This window comes from Polypterus senegalus, chromosome 15, assembly GCF_016835505.1.
Source record: "Polypterus senegalus isolate Bchr_013 chromosome 15, ASM1683550v1, whole genome shotgun sequence".
Classification (NCBI taxonomy): domain Eukaryota; kingdom Metazoa; phylum Chordata; class Cladistia; order Polypteriformes; family Polypteridae; genus Polypterus; species Polypterus senegalus.
Window position 1 is genome coordinate 6,532,593 of NC_053168.1, and position 24,217 is coordinate 6,556,809.

A 24,217-nucleotide genomic window follows, 5' to 3' on the forward strand; every position below is an offset into this window, starting at 1 on the left:
TGCCTAATGTTATAGATGTAGAAGGGAAGATGAGAAGAAGTTCTCTTACATTTATTTCTCTTCTGATTCGTCCTGCTTCTTCTTCAAACCCGGCCCCGCCCACATGCAGCCCACACGGCATTTCTCAATTCCTATTCTTCCTCTTCCAAACCCTTCCCCACGCTGCCTGTGGCCTCCCATACACCCCCACACTGCTATTCCTCCTTCAGACTACCGCGTTCCCCGCTCCTCTCTCATGACCCCATTGGTGTCACGTCACAGCCCGATATCTAGCCTGACCGCGTGACCTTTCACTTTGGCCATGTCTGCACCTGGGAGTCTTTTCCGTAGCCTGCTACAGGAAGGTACTCTGTCGACCATTGGCATTGGTTTCACTCCTTGCTATTTTCATTATGTTGCGACGGTTGTTTCCTAAGCCTTTGTTATAAAATCAACGATAGTATTTTCTCTGTCGACGGGTGTTTGTACAACGTCATCTGTATTCCGGGATCCGGCAACTGCCTGTTCCTATCAGTGAGTTATTTCTTGACACAAACGGTTGATGAAGGCAATGCACTCTCCCTACGACATAAGGCAGTAGATTTCGTTGCATCACATTGGGACAGATTTGGAGACGTTCTTCCTGTTGTTCTTTCCAACGCAAGTCAAGTTATCACAACAAGTCACGAGTACTATCAATACATGGCAACATCTGGAGTTTATGATGGTGAAGCTAAAATTCAAGCTCTTTCCGAGATTAGATCTTTCAACTGATTATCTGTCGTCTAAGTATTTCTTTCTTTTTGATTTCTGAATTCCTTTCTCACCGTTTTCCATTCCTATTCTTACACCGCCATATGCCACGGCGGGTGTCGGCTAGTATACTACTGTATAATACCTTATAAACAGTGGTAAGTCTGTGAGATTTGAGGCATTCTGACAAAGGCTACTTATTAATAATACAAAAGGGGAATGTAGAGCAATATATTATTCTACCAAGACAAAACAGAGTTAAGCATTTAAACCTATAGCAAAAGCAGAAATATTTCTACATGTCTTATAAATGTAAAAATCATGCTGCTGTGCTTTTCTGAATGTCGAATAATAGAAAAATAATACCAGCTAATTAAATGAGCTCAGTGCTATTAGGTGTTGTCACTGATTAGGAATCTGGTTGGAACAAAAACCTGTAGTCACAGGGGACCACAGGACCGAGGTTGGGAAACCCTGATCTAGACAGTAATATGCTTGCTACTACAGTACAGTTTGCACCCATGACCACCTGTGGGTTGATAATGTGATATCTCTTTTGATTTACACATGCATGCTCATCCACATTTAGTACAATGATCTTTATGTGTGTTTGCTGATTTGCAGGACTGCAGCTTCCTTTAACATTATCTTATGTGGACTCTTGGGGAAATGTATAAATATCACCCAATATGTTGTAAGGGTGTGTAACGTCTGGTGCAAAATTCGAGACATGCTTGACATACACAAGTGAAAATCTGCATTTTACACGCGACGTTACCCTTTCATTTCAGCTGACGCCGCATGGATTCTCCGCATAGATGGAGCAATCAAGTAACTTACAAAATTTGGGTTAAGTTGAGTTCATTGTTGTCCAGCATTTCCAAAACAGTTGGACATTCCCAGAATGTGTGCGCCAACCTCTGCCTGAATGCCATCTGCTGGAAGCTCTTAGAAAGTTAGGTTTCCCTCACCAGCTCTCCTAAATGCTGGTAAAGTTAGGAGTAGCTACTTAACTTATGAAAACTGACGAAATGCTTTTACTCTCCTTATAAGAGTAGGACCGAAATTCACTCTGAGATTTTTGAGCCAGTTAGGACATTTTTCCTACTCTGAGAAGCTTGATAAATACGGGCACAGATATGAGTTTTATTCAAACAAATATTTATTATTATAATTATAACAAATGTTATTTATATAGCAGCTTTCAGACAAGGGTATTTGCAACAAGCTAATTTAAAGAGAAAATCAGCAACCAAGAGAAATGGGAGATCCTTGCATTGTCAGCTAGAATGAACCCATAAGGTCTATTAATGTACCTAATACAATCAGATTAGCACTCTGTATCTACAAGAAGCAGAATTACGAAGGAGAAATATCTGTAATACCTTTGGGTTGTCCATGATTGGTGTGATGGTGAGATCAGTGTCAATGTAGATCAGCTCTTTGATTTTTGAATGCACATCACCTGCATGCATATCAGGAACTTCACTCTGTCAAGAAGAAATAACAAGCAAGCACTGTAACTGATAGTACACAGACACCAAGACAAGTAACTCGAAACTGATAGCAGGTATAATGTGTCCAATAATGTTTCGGAACAAAGACACAGTTTTCCTTGATTTCCCCCTCTGCTCCTTTTGTTTAAAATTACAAATCAAAGAAATCATACATTGTGATTAAAGTGCACACAGAAGACTTTAATTTAGTGGGATTTGCATACATTTTGGTGACATAACACTTTTTTGTCATGGACCCCCCCCCATTTTAGGGCACCATAATAATATCTGGCATCACATGTGTTTGTGATTCCTCAGGTGGGTTTTATGGTTTCATAAGATAGCCTGTCCTGCTTCTGCCCTTTGGAGTCTGTAGTTACCATTGTTCAACATGAGGACAAAAGCTATGCCAACGAAAGTCAAAGAAGCTGTTGTGAGGCTGAAAAATAAGAATAAAACCTTCGGTAAGACCATAGGATGCCCTAAATCACATGTCCGGAATATCACGAAGAAGAAAGAACACAACGGTGAGCTCAGTAATCACAAAGGGACTGGTAGGCCAAGGAAGACCTCCACTGCTGATGACAAAAGAATACTCACTATGGTCGAGAAAAAGCCCCAAATGCCTGTCTGACAGATCAGAAACAGGCTTCAGGAGGCCGATATGGACATGTTGGAGACAAACATCAGCAGAAGACTTAATGAACTGAAATACAGAGGCCACACTGCAAGATACAAACCACAAAAACAGGGTGGCCAGATTACAGTTTGTTAAAGCAAAACAAAATGAAAAATTCTTGAATGCCCAAGTAAGTCACCCCATTTAAATCCAATTGAGCAGGCCTTCCATATGTTGAAGAGAAAACTTAAGAGTACAACACAAGCCCCACAAACAAGCAGGAGCCGAAGATGGCTGCATGAGAGTCTCGACAAAAAATCACCTGAGAAGATTTTCAGCACTTGGTGATTTCTATGAATCACAGACCTCAAGCAGTCAGTGCATGCAAAGGATATGTGACGAAGATGACAGCTCTGATAGTCCTACCATTGTTATGTCCCAAATTTTATGGTGCCTTGAAATGTGGGGACCATTCAGAAAAATTGTTGTGACCAAAATGACTGCAAATCACTTTAAATTAAAGTCTGCAATGTGCATTTTAGTCGCATCTGAATTGATTGATTTGTAATTTAAACTGTGGAGCAGAGGGAGTAATTAAGGAAAAATACATCTTCGCCCCAAATATTATGGAGGGCACCAATGAAATTGCTGGTTTTGACATTTCTTCCAATCCTCCATTAAGAATGGAACCTAAGAGGTTAGCTGCTACTGTTCTATGTTACACGTTAAAACAGGGCGTTAGAGTAGGATGTACAATTGCGAAAGACGTGGCTGTAATTTAAAAAAAATGTTGATTAACTATGACTGTGTTTACTTCAGAAATAAAGTGAAAACAATAATCAAAGGGCAAAAGGAAAACTCCAAAAAAGTAGAAAAATAAATAGAGAAAAGACTATATAAACAAGTGACGGCCAAGAATACAAACAATTATTGCAATTATTCACAGTGAGCTAGTGTGATGTGCAAATACACCGCTTAGCAATAAATGATGCCAGGGCAGCAACACATAAACAGGCTGGACAGGTTGTAGACACCAGGGGGGCACTCCAGCACCCCAAAAGCCCAACCCAAACAGGCATGGGCACCAAGTAAAGACCACAAAGAACCTTTTATTGTGGGTAAACTCTTTAAACCAAGCGTTTCCCACCAGAACCACCACAAGTACAATAAAGCACTGTTATAATACACTTTTTGTCTTCTTTCTCTCAGTCATTCTTCCACTTCCTCCTCGCCAGCTTCCACCCATCTCTGGCTCAAGCTTGTGAGGCAGGCAGCTCCTATTTACTTCCACCCTCGGGGGGTACTTCCAGTCTTCCTTACACGTGGTCCAAAAGCACTTCCAGGTAAGACTAGAGCCCCATTCCCTGCAGCCCACACCATGGCGGCACCCATTGTCCAAGTCCCATGATGTCCTGTGGGAATTCGAAGCATTACTACAACCCAGGATGACCTTCCATCTAGAATTCTGAGAGAGATATTGCCCTATGCACACTCTCTCCCCGGTCCTTCCATTACAGGGATGTCCCGGCCATCCCTCACACAGGTGTAATTCACCAAAGAGTTGATCACATTGAATTTGCTGGATTTTTCCTTGAAAATTCACTGTCCAGTCATCTTAGACTAACTATATTTTTTTTAGCACACCATGACGGTTTTCAACAGCTCTGTGATGTCACATTGGCCTCGCAGACTGTTGAATGGGGACGTCACTCCCTGTTCTGTGCAATTTACCAGATTTGCGTTACGTATGTGAACTAAAGGCTAACTCCACCTCACCCTTTACAGTGCTACCCGGTCTTCTTCGTACATTCATAAATAATTTATGGTGTATGCACGCATGCATAGTGCCCATACCATAATCACTTCAGCCAGATTGGCATCCCACTTGCAACTAAAAACTTACAGTATTGTACTTTGAGGGGTACATTAGCGGACCAAAATGAGAATTTTATTTAAATAATTTGTTGGGATTGCACTGATTCACTGTATGTTGTGCCTACAGTGATGGGTTAAGCATGTAGTGCAGATCAGGTAGTGACAGGGACAAACAATTATACAACACTGATCCCTTACATCACAGACTCTCTGGTGTTAGTTGTAATGATAGGGGGCCTGGGGAAACAGAGAGAGATAATGGACTTGGAGTAAAATTTTATCTCAGGAAGGCATGGTGGTGCAGTGGATAGCACTACTGCCACAAAGCTCCGGTCACAAAATGGTCCAGCATAAGTGGCAGACACATCCCTAGCTCTCAGGAACATGTAAAAGACCACTGCACCGTTATAATCCGCTCAAAATCAATTCAGTTTCTCTTTCCCTATTTATTTAAATGCATTTTTCAGTGTTGGCCAAAATTCCTGAACTGTTCTGTGTTTCCACCAAACTCGAGGCAAAGCTAATTCAGCAGGGTTTGCTCATCACGAATCATAGAGGTTTAAAATTACCTGCAATTTAGAAATCTTCAGTGGTGCACTCTGGGCCGCACTACTAGTCCTTGGGGTGGGACGAGAGCTGTTGATGCAAAAAATATTTGAGATTAGTGATAACTTCCTTCCATTTTTTTTTTTAATATATAAAAAACAGCCTACTGCCATTCATTGATTCATTAATTTATAATCTTCCAGTGAAATCACCCAGAAACCTACTGCTTGGTACTAATATGCTAATACAAGGATTCCTTTTTCAATAAAACAGGAGAATAAATGAGATGGAGCATCTATCAGAAAAATGCAGCTCAAAACAAGCAAAAGCCTTTTTACATTAGAGATAGCCAAACCTTTGAACAAAATTCACATCAGCTGTTTCTTATCATAAACATACAAACCGGATTCCAAAAAAGTTGGGACACTAAACAAATTGTGAATAAAAACTGAATGCAATGATGTGGAGATGGCAAATGTCAATATTTTATTTGTAATAGAACGTAGATGACAGATCAAACGTTTAATCCGAGTAAATGTATCATTTTAAAGGAAAAATATGTTGATTCAAAATTTCAGAGTGTCAACAAATCCCAAAAAAGTTGGGACAAGTAGCAATAAGAGGCTGGAAAAAGTAAATTTGAGCATAACGAAGAGCTGGAAGACCAATAAACACTAATTAGGTCAATTGGCAACATGATTGGGTATAAAAAGAGCTTCTCAGAGTGGCAGTGTCTCTCAGAAGCCAAGATGGGTAGAGGATCACCAATTCCCACAATGTTGCGCAGAAAGATAGTGGAGCAATATCAGAAAGGTGTTACCCAGCGAAAAATTGCAAAGACTTTGCATCTATCATCATCAACTGTGCATAACATCATCCGAAGATTCAGAGAATCTGGAACAATCTCTGTGCGTAAGGGTCAAGGCTGTAAAACCATACTGGATGCCCGTGATCTCCGGCCCTTAAACGACACTGCACCACAAACAGGAATGCTACTGTAAAGGAAATCACAGAATGGGCTCAGGAATACTTCCAGAAACCATTGTCAGTGAACACAATCCACCGTGCCATCCGCCGTTGCCAGCTGAAACTCTACAGTGCAAAGAAGAAGCCATTTCTAAGCAAGATCCACAAGCTCAGGCGTTGTCACTGGGCCAGGGATCATTTAAAATGGAGTGTGGCAAAATGGAAGACTGTTCTGTGGTCAGGCGAGTCACGATTTAAGTTCTTTTTGGAAATCTGGGACGCCATGTCATCCGGACCAAAGAGGACAAGGACAACCCAAGTTGTTATCAACGCTCAGTTCAGAAGCCTGCATCTCTGATGGTATGGGGTTGCATGAGTGCGTGTGGCATGGGCAGCTTGCATGTCTGGAAAGGCACCATCAATGCAGAAAAATATATTCAGGTTCTAGAACAACATATGCTCCCATCCAGGCGTCATCTCTTTCAGGGAAGACCCTGCATTTTTCAACAAGATAATGCCACACCACATTGTGCATTGATCACAACATCATGGCTGCGTAGGAGAAGGATCCGGGTACTGAAATGGCCAGTCTGCAGTCCAGATCTTTCACCTTTAGAGAACATTTGGCGCATCATAAAGAGGAAGGTGCGGCAAAGAAGGCCCAAGACGATTGAACAGTTAGAGGCCTGTATTAGACAAGAATGGGAGAGCATTCCTATTTCTAAACTTGAGAAACTGGTCTCCTCGGTCCCCAGACGTCTGTTGAGTGTTGTAAGAAGAAGGGGAGATGCCACACAGTGGGGAAAATGGCCTTGTCCCAACTTTTTTGGGATTTGTTGACACCATGAAATTCTGAATCAACATATTTTTCCCTTAAAATGATACATTTTCTCAGTTTAAACTTTTGTTCCGTGATGTATGTTCTATTCTGAATTAAATATTAGAAGTTGGCACCTCCACATCATTGCATTCAGTTTTTATTCACGATTTGTATAGTGTCCCAACTTTTTTGGAATCCGGTTTGTAAAAGAAGGTTCTAACATTCTTTATGAACACGTTTTAATTCAGTCAATGTGTGGTTTACATAAATGCTGCTGTAAGCAAGTTATGCAATAATCTATGAGGGGTATGGTGTGCAAGGAATTCGTTTCCTTTCTCAGGCCTGGGGGCCAATATTTGTGACTACACACTTGAAGGATAAGCTTGGTATTTCTCAAGTCGAAGTTATTGTTTCAAAGACATGGTAGAGATGCCACACCAAATTGTTTTCTAAAGTTAAGCGCTGTTTATACATATAAAACAAATATCTCACCTGCACTGGTGCTTTAACAATGGAGGCTATGGGGCATGCAGGAAAAAACGCAACAAATGTGTCCATTTCTGAATATAAGAAAGTTGTCCAGTATTAATCGGCATGTTGCAATGACACAAACATTTTAAAGCAGATGTTATTTTAAGATAACTAGAAATCTAATTAAGATATCAGAAAATGTATTTCAGATATCTTCATACTGATTCACATTTTAGATCTCAAATACATACTGGATGTCTCTAACTCATTTTGTGACATCTGAAAAAAAAGATCTCTTAAAAAAAGATAACTTATTTAAGCTAGCTACGGTTACTGTTGGAGGGGCAGGTAATCTCTCTCTATTATAGGAAAAAAAATCTTGGGACGAGACGAGACCTGTTCAGAGAGATGAGACGTGACTTTCTCAGAGAGACACTTTCACATCCAGCAAGATGATACTTTGTGCCAAGAGATTTAACCAGGCCCAGGGCAAGAGTAGAAGACAAAGTAGAACATCGTAACGAATTCAAAAACGTTGGTGCGATATACATACAGAGCAGGATAAAGATAATGGAAGTAGGAAAATTCGAATGTCTTAAAAAAATAATAGTAAAGATCGCATTAGCGCAAACAAATGGAAAATATTACTTGGTGAAATAACGGAACAGCGTAAAGAGATAGAATATATTGTTCAGATTTAAACTGTAAGTCGGAGACTTGCAGATCGTCTAATTTGTGTTGCCTCTCAACTAAAACAATAGAAAATCTTCCCAACAGGAGCAGAGGATGTCTAGGGGAGAAGAGAGACAAGGCAGTGGGACAAAGAGTAGGACAGCTGCTGTACAGGCTTTTAAATGTCTGAAGCGCCGCACGAGACGCAGACAACGCAGCACAGCAGCAGCAGCTAATTGACCAAAGAGGAGGTAAAAATAAAAAAAACTGTATTTTTTCTCATTGTATCACCGTTTAAGAGGGGGTTTCAGAGGAGCAACCGCATCTCCTTGGGGTACATTCAGCCCCCTTTTTCACAACGGGGCCTAGCGTAGGCTGGTGTGGGGGGGGCGTACTTTTAAAGCATTTATCTCCTGTCCTACACAGGCCGCTGGAGAAAAAAAATAAAATCTGCAGGGGTTCCGAGGCCACAAGACCGCCCAGTCCCCTCTAGTAAATGTAAAGAATTACACATAGGAAGTAAAAATGTTTGAATACACAATTGTTGGTTCGAAAATCGAGAGTACACCTTGTGAGAAGGATTTAAGAGTCGTAGTGAACTCTAAGCTATCGACTACCCGACTGTGTTTAGAAGCCATTAAGAAGGCTAACAGAATGTCAGGTTATATAGCGCCTTGATGTGTGGAGTAAAAGTCACAGGAGGTTCTACTCAAGTTTTATAACACACTGGTGAGGCCTCATCTTGAGTCCGGTGTGCAGTTTGGGTCTCCAGGCTACAAAAAGGACATAGCAGAACAAGAAAAGGACCTGAGAAGAGCAACTGGGCTCATTCCAGGGCTACAGAGGATGAGTTATGAGGAAAGATTAAAAGAGCTGAGCCTTAAGGAGATGAAGAGTAAACCTGACTGAAGATTTTAAAATTATGAAGGGAATTAGTCCAGTGGATCGAGGCCGTGATTTTAAAATGAGGTCATAAAGAATACGTGGACACAGTTGGAAACTTGTGAAGGGTAAATTTCGCACACAAACAATAGGAAGCTTTTCTTCACACAAAGAACAATTGACACTTGGAATAAGTGACCAAGTAGTGTTATAGACAGTAAGACGTTAGGAATTTTCAAAACTCGACTTGATGTTTTATTGGAAGAAATAAGTGACTAGTGAGCTTTGTTGGGATGAATGGCCTGTTCTCATCTAGACTGTTCTAATGCCCTAATGTACCTTTAATGCCTTTGTTACGTATTTGCATGCATCTGAATATCTTTTCACCGGTCCTCCTCCTCTCATCCTCCCAGATACCAGTGCAGATACTTTGCCTCGGAGCCACCACTCTATCCTAGTATGTGTGGCTAGTAAACCTTCAGTTTTCTTAATTTCTGACTTTATCCAAATTTAATACGAAGACTGAGGTTGCAAAACCAAATGACATTTCCTGCGAAAATGCATTGCAGTTGATGGCTCAAGTGCCGCACAATGACTTCATACTGTCTATGTGGGCTTGGGCGCTTGTTTTTGGGTTTACAATAGTCTATCCAGCAGGGGGTGCTACCCCCCCTTGTTGGAATAAGTTCTTTTGTAATTGCGGCATGTTGCATAACCTGAAACTATATAGATATAATATTAAAAGTTGATACCGCTCCCTTAGTGATACAGCAGTAAGAAATCACATAGGAGAAATAACAGCTTTCTTTAATGAAGGCTTATGCTAGCATAACAGATGAGGAAGCCATGACAAGACCTTTTGGGTAGTGTGTATAGAGTCTACCATTTTCGTCGCTGCGCTGGAAGGATTTTCCAGATTTGATGAGGGTATCTCCCATCCGTCCGTCGGTTTCAAAGATGTTCCAAGGCTTTATACTCTTTCTTCATTTGCAGGGCCCCACTTAGTTGAATCAAGCCATTCCAAACAAGGAAAAGAAGATCCACTGTCATGCTGACTCTGACCCACAGAAATAGTACAATGCCCATTTCACATTTTGCTCTTAACTTCAATTGTCTTCTAATGCTTGCCTAGCAGTTCTAAACGATGAGCTCCTGTGTACGAAATCTGGCCTTGTGTTAGCTATACATGTGAGTGGATTTATAAAATACCAGTAACGGCGTACTGCACGATAACGTGCAGTGAATACACTTGATTTGAGCATTCCTAGATTTCATCCTCTTTCTCGGTCTCTGTTTAGCATTCGTTTGCTCAGAGGTTGATGCGCTTGCTACTTCCTGAGCAGCTCTTCTTTTCTCCACCCTAGTGGCCTGCTGCTTCTCTTCTTTCGCCGGCATCTTTTCACGTTAAAACCGATAAAGTTAGTTTCTGTGTTACTAAGTACGTTTCTTTAATTTTTCACTTAAGCTGGCACTTAAGTCTTCAATCTGCCTTAAGAATGATTAGCGAAGGTGTTAGGGAATGAGAACGGCGCCCATTTGCATGCGCCGCCACGGCCACCCTGCTGCTGGCCTGGAGAGTTGATTCTACAATAAAATAAAATAAAATAAAAAGAGTAATAAAAAAAATCACACCGAAAGCAGATTGTAGACGTCACGTAGTATATGTGTAACAAATTTCAATTTGATTTAAAATTCTGGACAGACAAACGAACAGCCACGGTAGCGTATTATATAGAAAGATTTTTTGTACTGAGCACAGTGACATATTAAACTTATATACAGTCATATGAAAAAGTTTGGGAACCCCTCTTAATTCTTTGGATTTTTGTTTCTCATTGGCTGAGCTGTCAAAGTAGCAACTTCCTTTTAATATCTGACATGCCTTATGGAAACAGTATTATTTCAGCAGTGACATTAAGCTTATTGGATTGAAATTAGACAGGTGCATTAATGTGGGCACCCCAACAGAGATATGACACCAATACTTAGTTGAGCCTCCTTTTGCTCCTTTGAGCCTCTCGACGCTGTCCTCCTATAGCCTGTGATGAGTGTCTGGATTCTGGGTGGAGGTATTTGACCATTCTTCATGCAAAATCTCTCCAGTTCAGTTCAATAGGATGGACAGCCTGCTTCAAATCATCCCATAGATTTTTAAAGATATTCAAGTCAGGGGACTGTGATGGCCATTCCAGAACATTGTACTTCTCCCTCTGCATGAATGCCTTTGTAGATTTCCAACTGTGTTTTGGGTCATTGTCTTGTTGAAATATCCAACCCCTGCATAGCTTCAACTTTGTGACTGATGCTTGAACATTATCCTGAAGAATTTGTTGATATTGGGTTGAATTCATCCGACCCTCGACTTTAACAAGGGCCCAGTCCCTGAACTGGCCACACAGCCCCACAGCATGGTGGAACCTCCACCAAATTTGACAGGAGGTAGCAGGTGTTTTTCTTGGAATGTTGTGTTCTTCTTCCGACATGCAAAGCGCTTTTTGTTCTGACCAAATAACTCCATTGTTGTCTCATCAGTCCAAAGCACTTTGCTCCTAAATGAATCTGGCTTGTCTAAATGAGCATTGGCATACAACAAGCAACTCTGTTTGTGGCCTGAGTGCAGAAAGGGCTTCTTTCTCATCACCCTGCCATACAGATGCTCTTTGTGCAAATTGTGCTGAATTGTAGAACGATGTACAGATACACCATCTGCAGCGAGATGTTCTTGCAGGTCTTTGGAGGTGATCTGTGGTTGTCTGTCACCATTCTCACAATCCTGCTCATATGCCGCTCCTGTATTTTTTTTGGTCTGCCAGACCTGCTAGGTTTAACAGCAACTGTGCCTGTGGCCGTCCATTTCCCAATTCCATTCCTTACAGTTGAAACTGACAGTTTAAACCTCTGAGATGGCTTTTTGTAGCCTTACTCTAAACCAGGAGACTCAACAATCTTTGTTTTCAGATCTTTGGAGAGTTGCTTTGAGGATCCCATGCTGTCTGTCACTCTTCAGAGGAGAGTCAAAGGGAAGGAAGCACAACTTGCGATGGACCTCCTTAAATACCTTTGACCACTCATGACTGGACACTCCTGTCTATGAAGTTCAAGGCTTGACGAGCTCATCCAACAAGTAATCAGCATTGAGCAGTGACAGGCATTCAAATCAGCACAATGATAAGGTGACCCACATTTGTGCACAGCCAGTTTTTTACATTTAATTTAATTTCATACAACTAAATACTGCGTCATTAAAAATCTTTGTTTGGAAAAACCCAGTGCTCCGAGGAAATGAAAGACATACCACTGATATCTTTTCTGTTGAAAGGAGAGTCAATTATTACGCAGGCTGAGAGGGGTTTAACAAACTTTTTCATATGACTGAAAATTTGTACTTATTACAATTAGACCTGAGTGACCCCTGATGAATTTAAAACTAGACTGCTCACATACACACAAAACTGCAAAACAGCACCCATTTAAGCTTTATGGACCCAAATGTTAAGGTCTCCAGGATGCACCTGAGCAGTAAAATCTTGTGACCCAATTCTTTCTAAATGTTTTCCAAGTCTGACGTATTTTTTTTATTTTTTATTTAACCAGTGTTCTCTGATATCTATTTAATCTCATGGACTTTAACATTTGCATACTAATTAATAAAAACAAACCATTAACATTTTCAATCACGGGGTAAACTCTGCAGACAGATCCTGATCAAACAGTACACTGGGTGGTCTATAAAATAAAACTAAAAAGAAAAAAGAGAGAGAGACAACCTTCATACCTGAGGAGAAAAATTGATTCATTGTCATCGGCATTTGCAGCACGCTTTGGCCTCAATTCAGCAACATTATCTGAGAAATAGAAAAAAAAAATAGATAAGTTCCAGAATGAAATAATTAATTTTTATTATTTAGTTGCACTTCTGACCACAGACCTGCATCTATTTTCTACCTTCTCCAAATTAGGGTTACCAGCACATGGAGAATGAACAGATCAACTCCAGCACAGAACACCCTCATTAACACCGGACCGATACAGAGCCGCCAACCAACTTAATACTGACATGTTTACTACTAAAGCTGGAATTAAATAGCAAAAAATAAAATCTCCTAGCTGTTGCATGGAACAGAAAATTCTTTTTGCATGCCGGGTGCATAGCTGGCAAGATCTTACAAATTGGCTCTTGCATAATTCTTTATAATCAAATGTCGCAGTTTCCATTAGAACTTCGTAGTGGTAAGCTGCTAATATTTGAGAGGTATATAGAGGAATAACTATCTGAATATGTAAATTATTTTTATGAATAATAAATGTTATCCCAAATATGGCAATAAAGAGAAAACTAACTGAAAGTGAAATATTCTGTTTCTTTGCAAGCGTTCTTTCCTCCTTCACAAAAAAGTGTTTTCTGGAAGCACAGCACATTGCCGCACCCACCACACAACGAAACAACTCAGGATCCCAGTAGGCAACCCCGCCCCCCAGGCAGGCACATGATCCAGTCCCACCCTCTGGAAATGACCCTCTGTCTGCCGCAGCCAATTGTTAACGTGGGTGACCGCTTGGCCTGGTCCAGCCACTCGGGTCCCCAACAATAAGGATCTTACAAGCCGAATCACTCTCGGGGAAACATGCCACATGGCCGTAGTGCCGTAACTGACGCTCCCTCACAATGCAGGTCATGTGCCTCAGTTGAGACTCCATGAGCAACACAAAGTCAAACCAATGGTACCCAAGGATTCTCTGAAGAGACACACATGAAGGAGTCCAGTCTTCATCTCAGGTCACCAGATAGCATCCATATTGCAAGACAGGAAGCACCAGGACTCTAAAGACTTCACCTTCATCCTTTTGCAGATATCAGGAGTGCCACACACCCCTTTCCAGTGACCTCATGACCCCCCAAGCTCTGCCAATCCATCCACCGACTTCATAGGAAGAGTCACCAGAGACATGAATGTCACTGTCGTGGGAAGTAAACCTCTCGACGAGGTCGACACTCTCTTCACAGACAGACACACTGCTGATGGCCGTGCCCAAGAGGTCATTAAAGGCCTGGATGTTGTTTTTTATCAGGACACTCGCAAGCCCAGACACTTGGATTCCTCACTAAGTCTCTCGAGCGCCCCGATCAGAACCTCCATTGACCCCATGAAGATCACAGCATTGTCAGCAAAGTCAAGATCCATGAATCTTTCTTCACCAACAGATGGCCCACAGCCGCTGGACTCCACGACCCTGCCCACCACCCAGTCCATACAAGAACTGAACAGAGTAGGAGCAGAACACACCGCTGATGGACCACAGAATCAACTGGGAAAAACGCAGAGGTCCTACCTCCACTCTGAACAGCACTCACAGTACCGGTGGACAGGTTAAAGCTGATTCTGGAAGTGGTTTACTTAAAAAAAAATGAAAGTAAAAATATACGTCTGGGACATTGTCAGCAAGTGTATGCATGTCTTTGCATTTGGATTATGCGACAACGTGAGATTTTTTCCATGGATGTTTTGAAATGGTTTGCTCTTGTTCAGTGTTGGTCAATTACCATGACAGTTGAATCATGAACGTTACGTCCTTTCTGAATGAATATATGAAATTCTAAATTTTTCTCAGCCATTACTGTAACGTATATGGGGTAAGTAACATTCAAACAAAATTTTGTTTTTGGGTGGAGTACTCCTTTAGTATCAAAAATGAACATTAAATGAAAGTCACTTCTTGCATGTATTTTAACTCCTGTAAATTAGCACAAAAAACAAAAGTCAAGTTTCATTTTAGCCATCCTGGCTTTAAAAGACGTGCAGCGGAACAACTGTGTATAAAGCCTTACCTATTGTAAATGATTTGTTAAGAAACTGGCTGGCTTCTGGACCAGGTCTTGGTCTCGGCCTTGTGTCTTCCAGGCCACTTAACTCGTCACTGTGAAATTTCTTGCTGTTTCTGTCAAAATAAAAACAAAAGCTCTGTGATCTTATCTGACAAAAGCAGGGCCTCACCAGCTCAATTATCCTTCTGTCCCCTAACACAGGGGTCGCCAAGTCCGGACCTGGAGGACCACCGCGGCTGCAGGTTTTCAATCTAACCCTTTTTTTTTTGTTTTAATGAGTGCCCTGCTAATGAACTTCATGTGAATTTGTTTTAATTGAATTGCTTTTTGAAGATTTGCTGAATTAGCCTGAATTTCTTTATCGTCCCTCTGAATTGCTTCATTTCTTTCCTTAAATGGCACCCAAACAGAAATAAAATGTGAAGTGAGTGAGCCAACAGAAGACTAACCAAGTCAGGGCTTCAAACTCCAACCAATTTCACTCCAACCAGCTGCTTAATGAGGTGCCGATTCTTGTCTTTAATTAAACCAGTTGTTTAACTCTGTGCTCTCATTGTCCAATAGCAGACATTTCTGAAATTGTTGAATTTCTCTTTCCAAGAGCTCTGTTAAAATGTTTTGGGGACCTGAGAAGATTGACATTCCTGAGACCTTCAACTTTCTTTATTTTCAGATATTGTATGACGGACACCAGTTGTTTTGGCTCATTTTGTGGTTATTAGAAATAAACTTGATGCATTAGGATTAAACGTCAAGATGGAGGGAAAGAATTTAGGGGTCATTATTGACTCTGACCTGAATTTTAAAATTGCATATTAATCAGATTACTAGGACAGCATTGTCTCCACTTAATATAACAAAAGTTAGACCTCTTATAGCATTGCAAGATGCGGAAAAATTAGTTCACGCTTTTGTTTTCAGTCGACTAGATTACTGTAATGCTCTCCTCTCAGGACAACCCAAAAAAGACATAAATTGACTGCAACGAGTGCAGAATGGAGCTGCTAGAATCTTAACTAGGAAAAGAAAATCCAAGCGCATTTCTCAATTCATTCATTCAGAATTGACTTTAAAACTCTGCTTATGGTTTATAAAGCCTTAAATAATCTCGCCCCATCTTATATATCGGCGTGTCTGACATCTTATATTCCAAATCGTAACCTCAGATCCTTAAATGAGCGTCTGCTTAGAATTCCAAGAACTAAACTTAGCAGAAGGCCGCCTCACCACTTCTTTTGTTATGTACCTAAAATCTGGAATAGCCTGCCAATAGGAATTTGCCAGGCTGATACGGTGGAACACTTTAAAAAAACACATTACTTTAACATGGCTTTCACATAACTCCATCTTTGTTTAATCCTGATACGCTGTATATTCAATTAATTATCATTACTATTCATGGTGGCTCCAAAATCCGTACTCACCCCTACTCTCTCTTCTGTTCTTTTTCCGGTTTTCTGGGGTGGTGACCTGTGCCACCACCACCTAAACAAAGCACCGTGATGTCTCTACATTGATTGATTGAAGTCCAGATGTCCACATGACTGTCATCAAGTTCATCCATGAGAACTCTGAATACCGTGAGGACTGATTGAGGTCATTTCTGTGAGGTAGAATGCCTAGAGGGGGCTAGGTGGTCTCGTGGCCACAGAAACCCTGCAGATTTTAATTTTTTCTCCAGCCGTCTTGAGTTTTTTTTTTTTATTTTTTCTGTCCTCCCTGGCCATCGGACCTTACTTTTATTCTATTTTATTTAGTGTTCCCTTATTTTAATTCTTATTTATTTTGTCTTTTTTCTCTTTCTTCATCATGTAAAGCACTTTGAGCTACATATTTTTGTATGAAAATGTGCTATAGAAATAAATGTTGTTGTATCTCATTATTGTTTGGCTGTTAATTAAGGAAACAGAAACAATTAAGGGGTCCGAGTCTTCAAGAACAAGTCAATGAAAATGAGTTCAAAAGAAGTTAATTAGCAGCAAAAGCAGGTCACTCATTAAGAAAAGGGTTAGAATGAAAACCTGCAGTCACGGTGGTCCTTCAGGACCGGAGTTGGTGACCCCTGCCCTAGCAGATACTGTTCCCTAACCCTAACCCTAACCCATTGAGTCCACCAGGACCCAGACCTACCTACAGCTTAGATAGCCTCTAAGTGTTTACTTCCTGGGATATCCTCTGGATGCTCAGGGCCTAATGTCCTTTGGAAGCTGCAGTCTACCCACAATGGTTTGCAGTGAAGCACTTCAACTGGATTTCTCTGGTATTTTATGTCTTTTGGTGTTCACCGTCTGGGCACTGGGCCATCTGCCTGATCTCATCATTCCAGGCAAACACGTATATTATTTAAAGAACAATTTAATATAAATCTACACACAACTAAATTTACAGCATACAGTCAACTCCAGATAACTCGATATCACTTAACTCGATAATCTGGTTAACTAGATAAAATGCCACGACCCTGACTAAATATTCATAGTGGCACCTTAAAAAAAAAAAAATTGTTTTACTCGATATCGGATAACTCGATAATCCAATTAATTTGATAAAATTTAGTCATCCCAATGGAAAATAAATCAGCACAACTCGATATTCGACTGACTAAATACACATTACATTTATTCATTTTACCAGTGTAAAAAATGTCATGCTAAATGTCTTCTTTGCTTTTGCAGCCGAGGAATCCTCAACAAATGCCATGTTCATGTGATTTTGCGTTGTATCACCGAACTGCAATATGAACTTGTGAAGAACTCTGGCCTCCATTAGGGCATCCTTTGCCAATACGTTAGGTTCGATGTCATCATCAGTGACCGGATTTTGATCCCTCATCGAGACTCTCGCTATCAGAGAGTGACCCTGTGACTTCCCCATCATCATCCAAAGACGTGTACATCTCGGCAGTCACTTCTGGGGGAATACTGAAGAGTTCCTGAAGTCGGGAAAAGATGTTGTGGAAGTCGCCCATCATCTCAGCAGGTGTTTCCGTGCAACTTGATTCTTCTTGGAAACCATGAGCGGGTGTTATTTGATACACTGGATTGCTATTTGCTCTCAGCCATTCAGCTTCATGAACATGCTTTTTTCAGACCATTTCTCATTGGTGAAAATGTCAAAGAGCATGCCTTCAGTAGTGAGAGAAGTTTAATAAAAGCCAAGGGGGTGCTGCGCCAAGTGTACGGTAAAAAAAAAAAATGACTTGAAAAGTCATATCCAGCAATACTGATAATACAGTTAACTCGATAATTTGAGCACCGAGAATATCAAGTTATCCAGAGTTGACTGCATTAGTATATGCTTTACGTACGGGTATACAGTGGGTACAGAAAAGAATCCCCCCCTTCGAAATATTCCCATTTTGCTTTACAACCTTAAATGAAAACATGCACAAAATGTTTCTTCCCATATTTACTAAATATATTTAACCGATAACATCCAAGTGAAAGATATCACAGCGACAGTACAGAAAAATGATAAAAAAATCAAAAACAAGACCTCCTGAGATGAATAAAGGATCACCGCCCCCCCCAATATCAATGTCATTTTGTTGACCCACCTTTTGCTTTAATGACAGCCTTGCGTCTGTTGATTCTTCTCTCTCAGCTTTGCACATCTAGATTGTGTGATATTTGCCCCCCACTCTTCTTTACAGTTTAACTGTTCAAGTTCGGTCACACTGGACGGTGAGCGTTGCTGGTCTGCTATCTTCAGATCTTTCCACAGATTTTCCGTGTGATTTAGGTCTGGGCTCTGACTGGCCACACCAGGACATTCACTTGTTTTTCTTCAGCCACCGTGTGCTCAATTTTGCTGATTGCTTCAGGTCGTTGTCGTGTTGAAAGGTGAACATTGTGCCCATCTTCAACTGTCTGGCAGAAGGTAGCAAGTTTTCCTCAAGAATTTGACTGGATTTTGCCCCATCCATTTGACCTTCTACCCTAACAAGAGCCCCAGGCCCCCCACGACAGGATGCTGCCCCCTCCATGCTTTACTGTAGGTGTGGTGTGTTGTGGATGGTGAGCTGCATTGGTGTACCGTCTGGTATTGAGGCCTAATAGTTTGATTTTGGTCTCATCTGACCATAAGACCTTTTTCCACTTGGCATCAGAATCTTCAAGGTGCATTCTGGCAAAGCCCAAACGAGCCTTAATGTGGCCTTTTCCTTGAGACCCTCTTGAACAAACCACAATTGTGCCGCAGTTGTGAAATTGTTGTCACATACACACAATGACCACTCTTTGCCATCAAATCCTGTAACTCGTTCAAAGTTGGTCTCTTGGTAGCCTCTCTTACAAGTTTCCTCCTTGCTCTTCCATCCAGTTTGGAGGGACGGCTGTCTCGATCCAGGGAGGGTCCTACTAGTACCAAAAACTTCTTTATGATGGACTTTACTGAGCTCCTTGGGATTGATGAAGCCTTTGAGATTTCATGGTCTCCATCTCCTGCCTTATGTCTGTCCACAACTTTATCCCTGAGATCTTTTGAAAGTGGCCTGTCGCCCATAGTCAGTTGTTTGCTGTCAGTTGCACTACCAAGCAAGGGAATGAATGGACCAGGAACAGCTTCACTAATCAAACTGATTACAATCACACGGATTACAAACTCGACTTGATGTTTTCTTGGAGGAAACAAGTGGATAGGACTGGCAAGCTTTGTTGGGCTGAATGGCCAGTTCTCGTCCAGAGTGTTCTGATGTTCTAATGTTCTAATCGATCACAGGTGGAAGGAAACCCGTAACCGCAATGGAAATGGAGGGCACTGACACCTGACTGAGTTTAGGAGGGGGGTGATCCTTTATTAATCTCAGCATTTCTTGTTTTTGATTTTTTATAATTTTTCTGAACTGCAGCTGTGATATTTTTCAGTTAGATGTTATAGATTGCAGAAGACAGACAGACAGATAGACACTTTATTAATCCCCAAGGGGAAATTCACATACTCCAGCAGCAGCATACTGATGAAAACAATATTAATTAAATAGTGATAAAAATGTAGTGCAAGTTAAAAAATGCAGGGTGGAGAGTGCCAGGCAGGTATAACAGACAATATCATTGTATAATGTTAACGTTTACCCTCCCGGCGAAGTTTACTTACCCCGAGTAAGTAAAGCTGGAAAAAATTTTTGTTTTCATTTAAGGCTGTAAAGCAAAAAAAATGGGAATATTTCGAAGGGGGGGGATTCTTTTCTATACCCACTGTATATACTATTACAAACCGGATTCCAAAAAAGTTGGGACACTATATAAATCGTGAATAAAAACTGAATGCAATGATGTGAAGGTGCCAACTTCTAATATTTTATTCAGAATAGAACATAAATCACGGAACAAAAGTTTAAACTGAGAAAATGTATCATTTTAAGGGAAAAATATGTTGATTCAGAATTTCATGGTGTCAACAAATCCCAAAAAAGTTGGGACAAGGCCATTTTCCCCACTGTGTGGCATCTCCCCTTCTTCTTACAACACTCAACAGACGTCTGGGGACCGAGGAGACCAGTTTCTCAAGTTTAGAAATAGGAATGCTCTCCCATTCTTGTCTAATACAGGCCTCTAACTGTTCAATCGTCTTGGGCCTTCTTTGTCGCACCTTCCTCTTTATGATGCGCCAAATGTTCTCTATAGGTGAAAGATCTGGACTGCAGACTGGCCATTTCAGTACCCGGATCCTTCTCCTACGCAGCCATGATGTTGTGATTGATGCAGAATGTGGTCTGGCATTATCTTGTTGAAAAATGCAGGGTCTTCCCTGAAAGAGATGATGTCTGGATGGGAGCATATGTTGTTCTAGAACCTGAATATATTTTTCTGCATTGATGGTGCCTTTCCAGACATGCAAGCTGCCCATGCCACACGCACTCATGCAACCCCATACCATCAGAGATGCAGGCTTCTGAACTGAGCGTTGATAACAACTTGGGTTGTCCTTGTCCTCTTTGGTCCGGATGACATGGCGTCCCAGATTTCCAAAAGAACTTGAATCGTGACTCGTCTGACCACAGAACAGTCTTCCATTTTGCCACACTCCATTTTAAATGATCCCTGGCCCAGTGACAACGCCTGAGCTTGTGGATCTTGCTTAGAAATGGCTTCTTCTTTGCACTGTAGAGTTTCAGCTGGCAACGGCGGATGGCACGGTGGATTGTGTTCACTGACAATGGTTTCTGGAAGTATTCCTGAGCCCATTCTGTGATTTCCTTTACAGTAGCATTCCTGTTTGTGGTGCAGTGTCGTTTAAGGGCCGGAGATCACGGGCATCCAGTATGGTTTTACGGCCTTGACCCTTACGCACAGAGATTGTTCCAGATTCTCTGAATCTTGGATGATGTTATGCACAGTTGATGATGATAGATGCAAAGTCTTTGCAATTTTTCGCTGGGTAACACCTTTCTGATATTGCTCCACTATCTTTCTGCGCAACATTGTGGGAATTGGTGATCCTCTACCCATCTTGGCTTCTGAGAGACACTGCCACTCTGAGAAGCTCTTTTTATACCCAATCATGTTGCCAATTGACCTAATTAGTGTTAATTGGTCTTCCAGCTCTTCGTTATGCTCAAATTTACTTTTTCCAGCCTCTTATTGCTACTTGTCCCAACTTTTTTGAATCAACATATTTTTCCTTTAAAATGATACATTTACTCAGATTAAACGTTTGATCTGTCATCTACGTTCTATTACAAATAAAATATTGACATTTGCCATCTCCACATCATTGCATTCATTTTTTATCCACAATTTGTTTAGTGTCCCAACTTTTTTGGAATCTGGTTTGTACTAATATACTAAGATTTTACAAATAAAAATATATAATAGAGTATAAATTTAACCAGACACACATTTAACTGGGCCACAGTGCAAGTAAGATTCAGGGCAAATACTACGAGTACCAGAGAGCTGGCCAAATCGTGGCTATCAAATGAAAATGCCATTCATAGACATTTGGATATGAATCAGCACATGAGGGCTTAAAAAGAAGAACATTCAAATGATAAAGTAAAGACTTTAAGACCAACTTCCTTACTAATCACCCCCCACCCTTCCTCATTTGTCATATAGTGCTTGTGATTCCTGTGTGACTAATTATTTTCTGACACTTGCCTTTGTCAACCTGCAATGTTAAACTTGATGCTCTTGTGTTGTGAGTCACCTGTGATCAGGCAAGCTGGTGACCCTCAGAAACTTGTCTTCTGACTGGGCTGTCACGTCGGATCTGCCAGATCTCTTCCTTTCAGAGTTTCTCCCAGTTTCCAATTGACTTTGGGTTGTGTAGGACTCCACTGGTCTCACTGACACTATGATTTTTTTTTTTTTGCCAGTTTCTCTAAATGAAAGGCCTACACTTCTCAGGGTATTAATGCTCTGTCTCATTTCATTTGTTAATGGTTGTTTTCTTGCCATTATCACTGGAATATTGTCCAAGTATTACTTCAGGTGTAGTAACACACAGTCTGTCCCAACTCTGCTTTAAGACAGACGTTGGGTTTTTAAGTAATCAACAGCAGTTAGGACCCCTGTGTAAATTGTTTGCTTCAACTTGCAAGGCTTAATTTACTTTAATTGCTGCAGGACGTCTGTAGGTTGTAACCTCTTAGTTGTTCCCTATTCTGAAATTTCTTTTTTTTCAGTTTCTGCTAAAGTAATGTTGAATGTAAACCTCTGGCAGTCTACTGCTTACCTTTTCACCATTCGAGGTCATTCATTGCATTTCAGCTGATTTACATTTGAAGAAAATTTGGAAAAACTGAGGTGTTCTAAAACTTTTGACCGGTAGTATATATACACACACCCATTAGCATATATAGTGGCTTGCAAAAGTATTCGGCCCCCTTGAACTTTTCCACATTTTGTCACATTACAGCCACGAACATGAATCAATTTTATTGGAATTCCACGTGAAAGGCCAATACTATGTGGTGTACACGTGAGAAGTGGAACGAAAATCATACATGATTCCAAACAATTTTTACAAATAAATAACTGCAAAGTGGGGTGTGCGTAATTATTCAGCCCCCTGAGTCAATACTTTGTAGAACCACCTTTTGCTGCAATTACAGCGGCCAGTCTTTTAGGGTATGTCTCTACCAGCTTTGCACATCTAGAGACTGAAATCCTTGCCCATTCTTCTTTGCAAAGCAGCTCCAGATCAGTCAGATTAGATGGACAGCGTTTGTGAACAGCAGTTTTCAGATCTTGCCACAGATTCTCGATTGGATTTAGATCTGGACTTTGACTGGGCCATTCTAACACATGGATATGTTTTGTTTTAAACCATTCCATTGTTGCCCTTGCTTTATGTTTAGGGTCGTTGCCCTGCTGGAAGGTGAACCTCCGCCCCAGTCTCAAGTCTTTTGCAGACTCCAAGAGGTTTTCTTCCAAGATTGCCCTGTATTTGGCTCCATCCATCTTCCCATCAACTCTGACCAGCTTCCCTGTCCCTGCTGAAGAGAAGCACCCCCAGAGCATGATGCTGCCACCACCATATTTGACAGTGGGGATGGTGTGTTCAGAGTGACGTGCAGTGTTAGTTTTCCGCCACACATAGCGTTTTGCATTTTGGCCAAAAAGTTCCATTTTGGTCTCATCTGACCAGAGCACCTTCTTCCAAAAGTTTGCTGTGTCCCCCACATGGCTTATGGCAAACTGCAAACAGGACTTCTTATGGTTTTCTGTTAACAATGGCTTTCTACTTGCCACTCTTCCCATAAAGGCCAACTTTGTGCAGTGCACGACTAATAGTTGTCCTATGGACAGATTCCCCCACCTGAGCTGTAGATCTCTGCAGCTCGTCCAGAGTCACCATGGGCCTCTTGGCTGCATTTCTGATCAGCGCTCTCCTTGTTCGGCCTTGTCTTGGTAGGTTTACAGTTGTGCCATACTCCTTCCATTTCTGAATGATTGCTTGAACAGTGCTCTGTGGGATGTTCAAGGCTTTGGAAATCTTTTTGTAGCCTAAGCCTGCTTTAAATTTCTCAATAACTTTATCCCTGACTTGTCTAGTGTGTTCTTTGGACTTCATGGTGTTGTTGCTCCCAATATTCTCTTAGACAACCTCTGAGGCTGTCACAGAGCAGCTGTATTTGTACTGACATTAGATTCCACACAGGTGCACTCTATTTAGTCATTAGCACTCATCAGGCAATGTCTATGGGCAACTGACTGCATTCAGACCAAAGGGGGCTGAATAATTACGCACACCCCACTTTGCAGTCATTTATTTGTAAAAAATGTTTGGAATCGTGTATGATTTTCGTTCCACTTCTCAAGTGTACACCACTTTGTGTTGGTCTTTCACGTGGAATTCCAATGAAATTG

The 24,217-nt window shown here is 41.1% G+C and overlaps 1 protein-coding gene across 1 annotated transcript in view; it reads right to left on the reverse strand.

Moving 5' to 3' along the window:
* The window catches only part of ulk4 (unc-51 like kinase 4), a 459,640-nt gene that overhangs the window by 384,774 nt on the left and 50,649 nt on the right, over window positions 1–24,217 (reverse strand). Inside the window, exons 10-13 of the mRNA XM_039736934.1 lie at window positions 14,907–15,016; window positions 12,855–12,924; window positions 5,292–5,358; window positions 2,118–2,222 (exon numbers count right to left, since the gene is read on the reverse strand). Of these exons, the coding sequence (XP_039592868.1) occupies window positions 2,118–2,222; window positions 5,292–5,358; window positions 12,855–12,924; window positions 14,907–15,016 (352 nt within the window). The remainder of the gene's footprint in view (window positions 1–2,117; window positions 2,223–5,291; window positions 5,359–12,854; window positions 12,925–14,906; window positions 15,017–24,217) is intronic.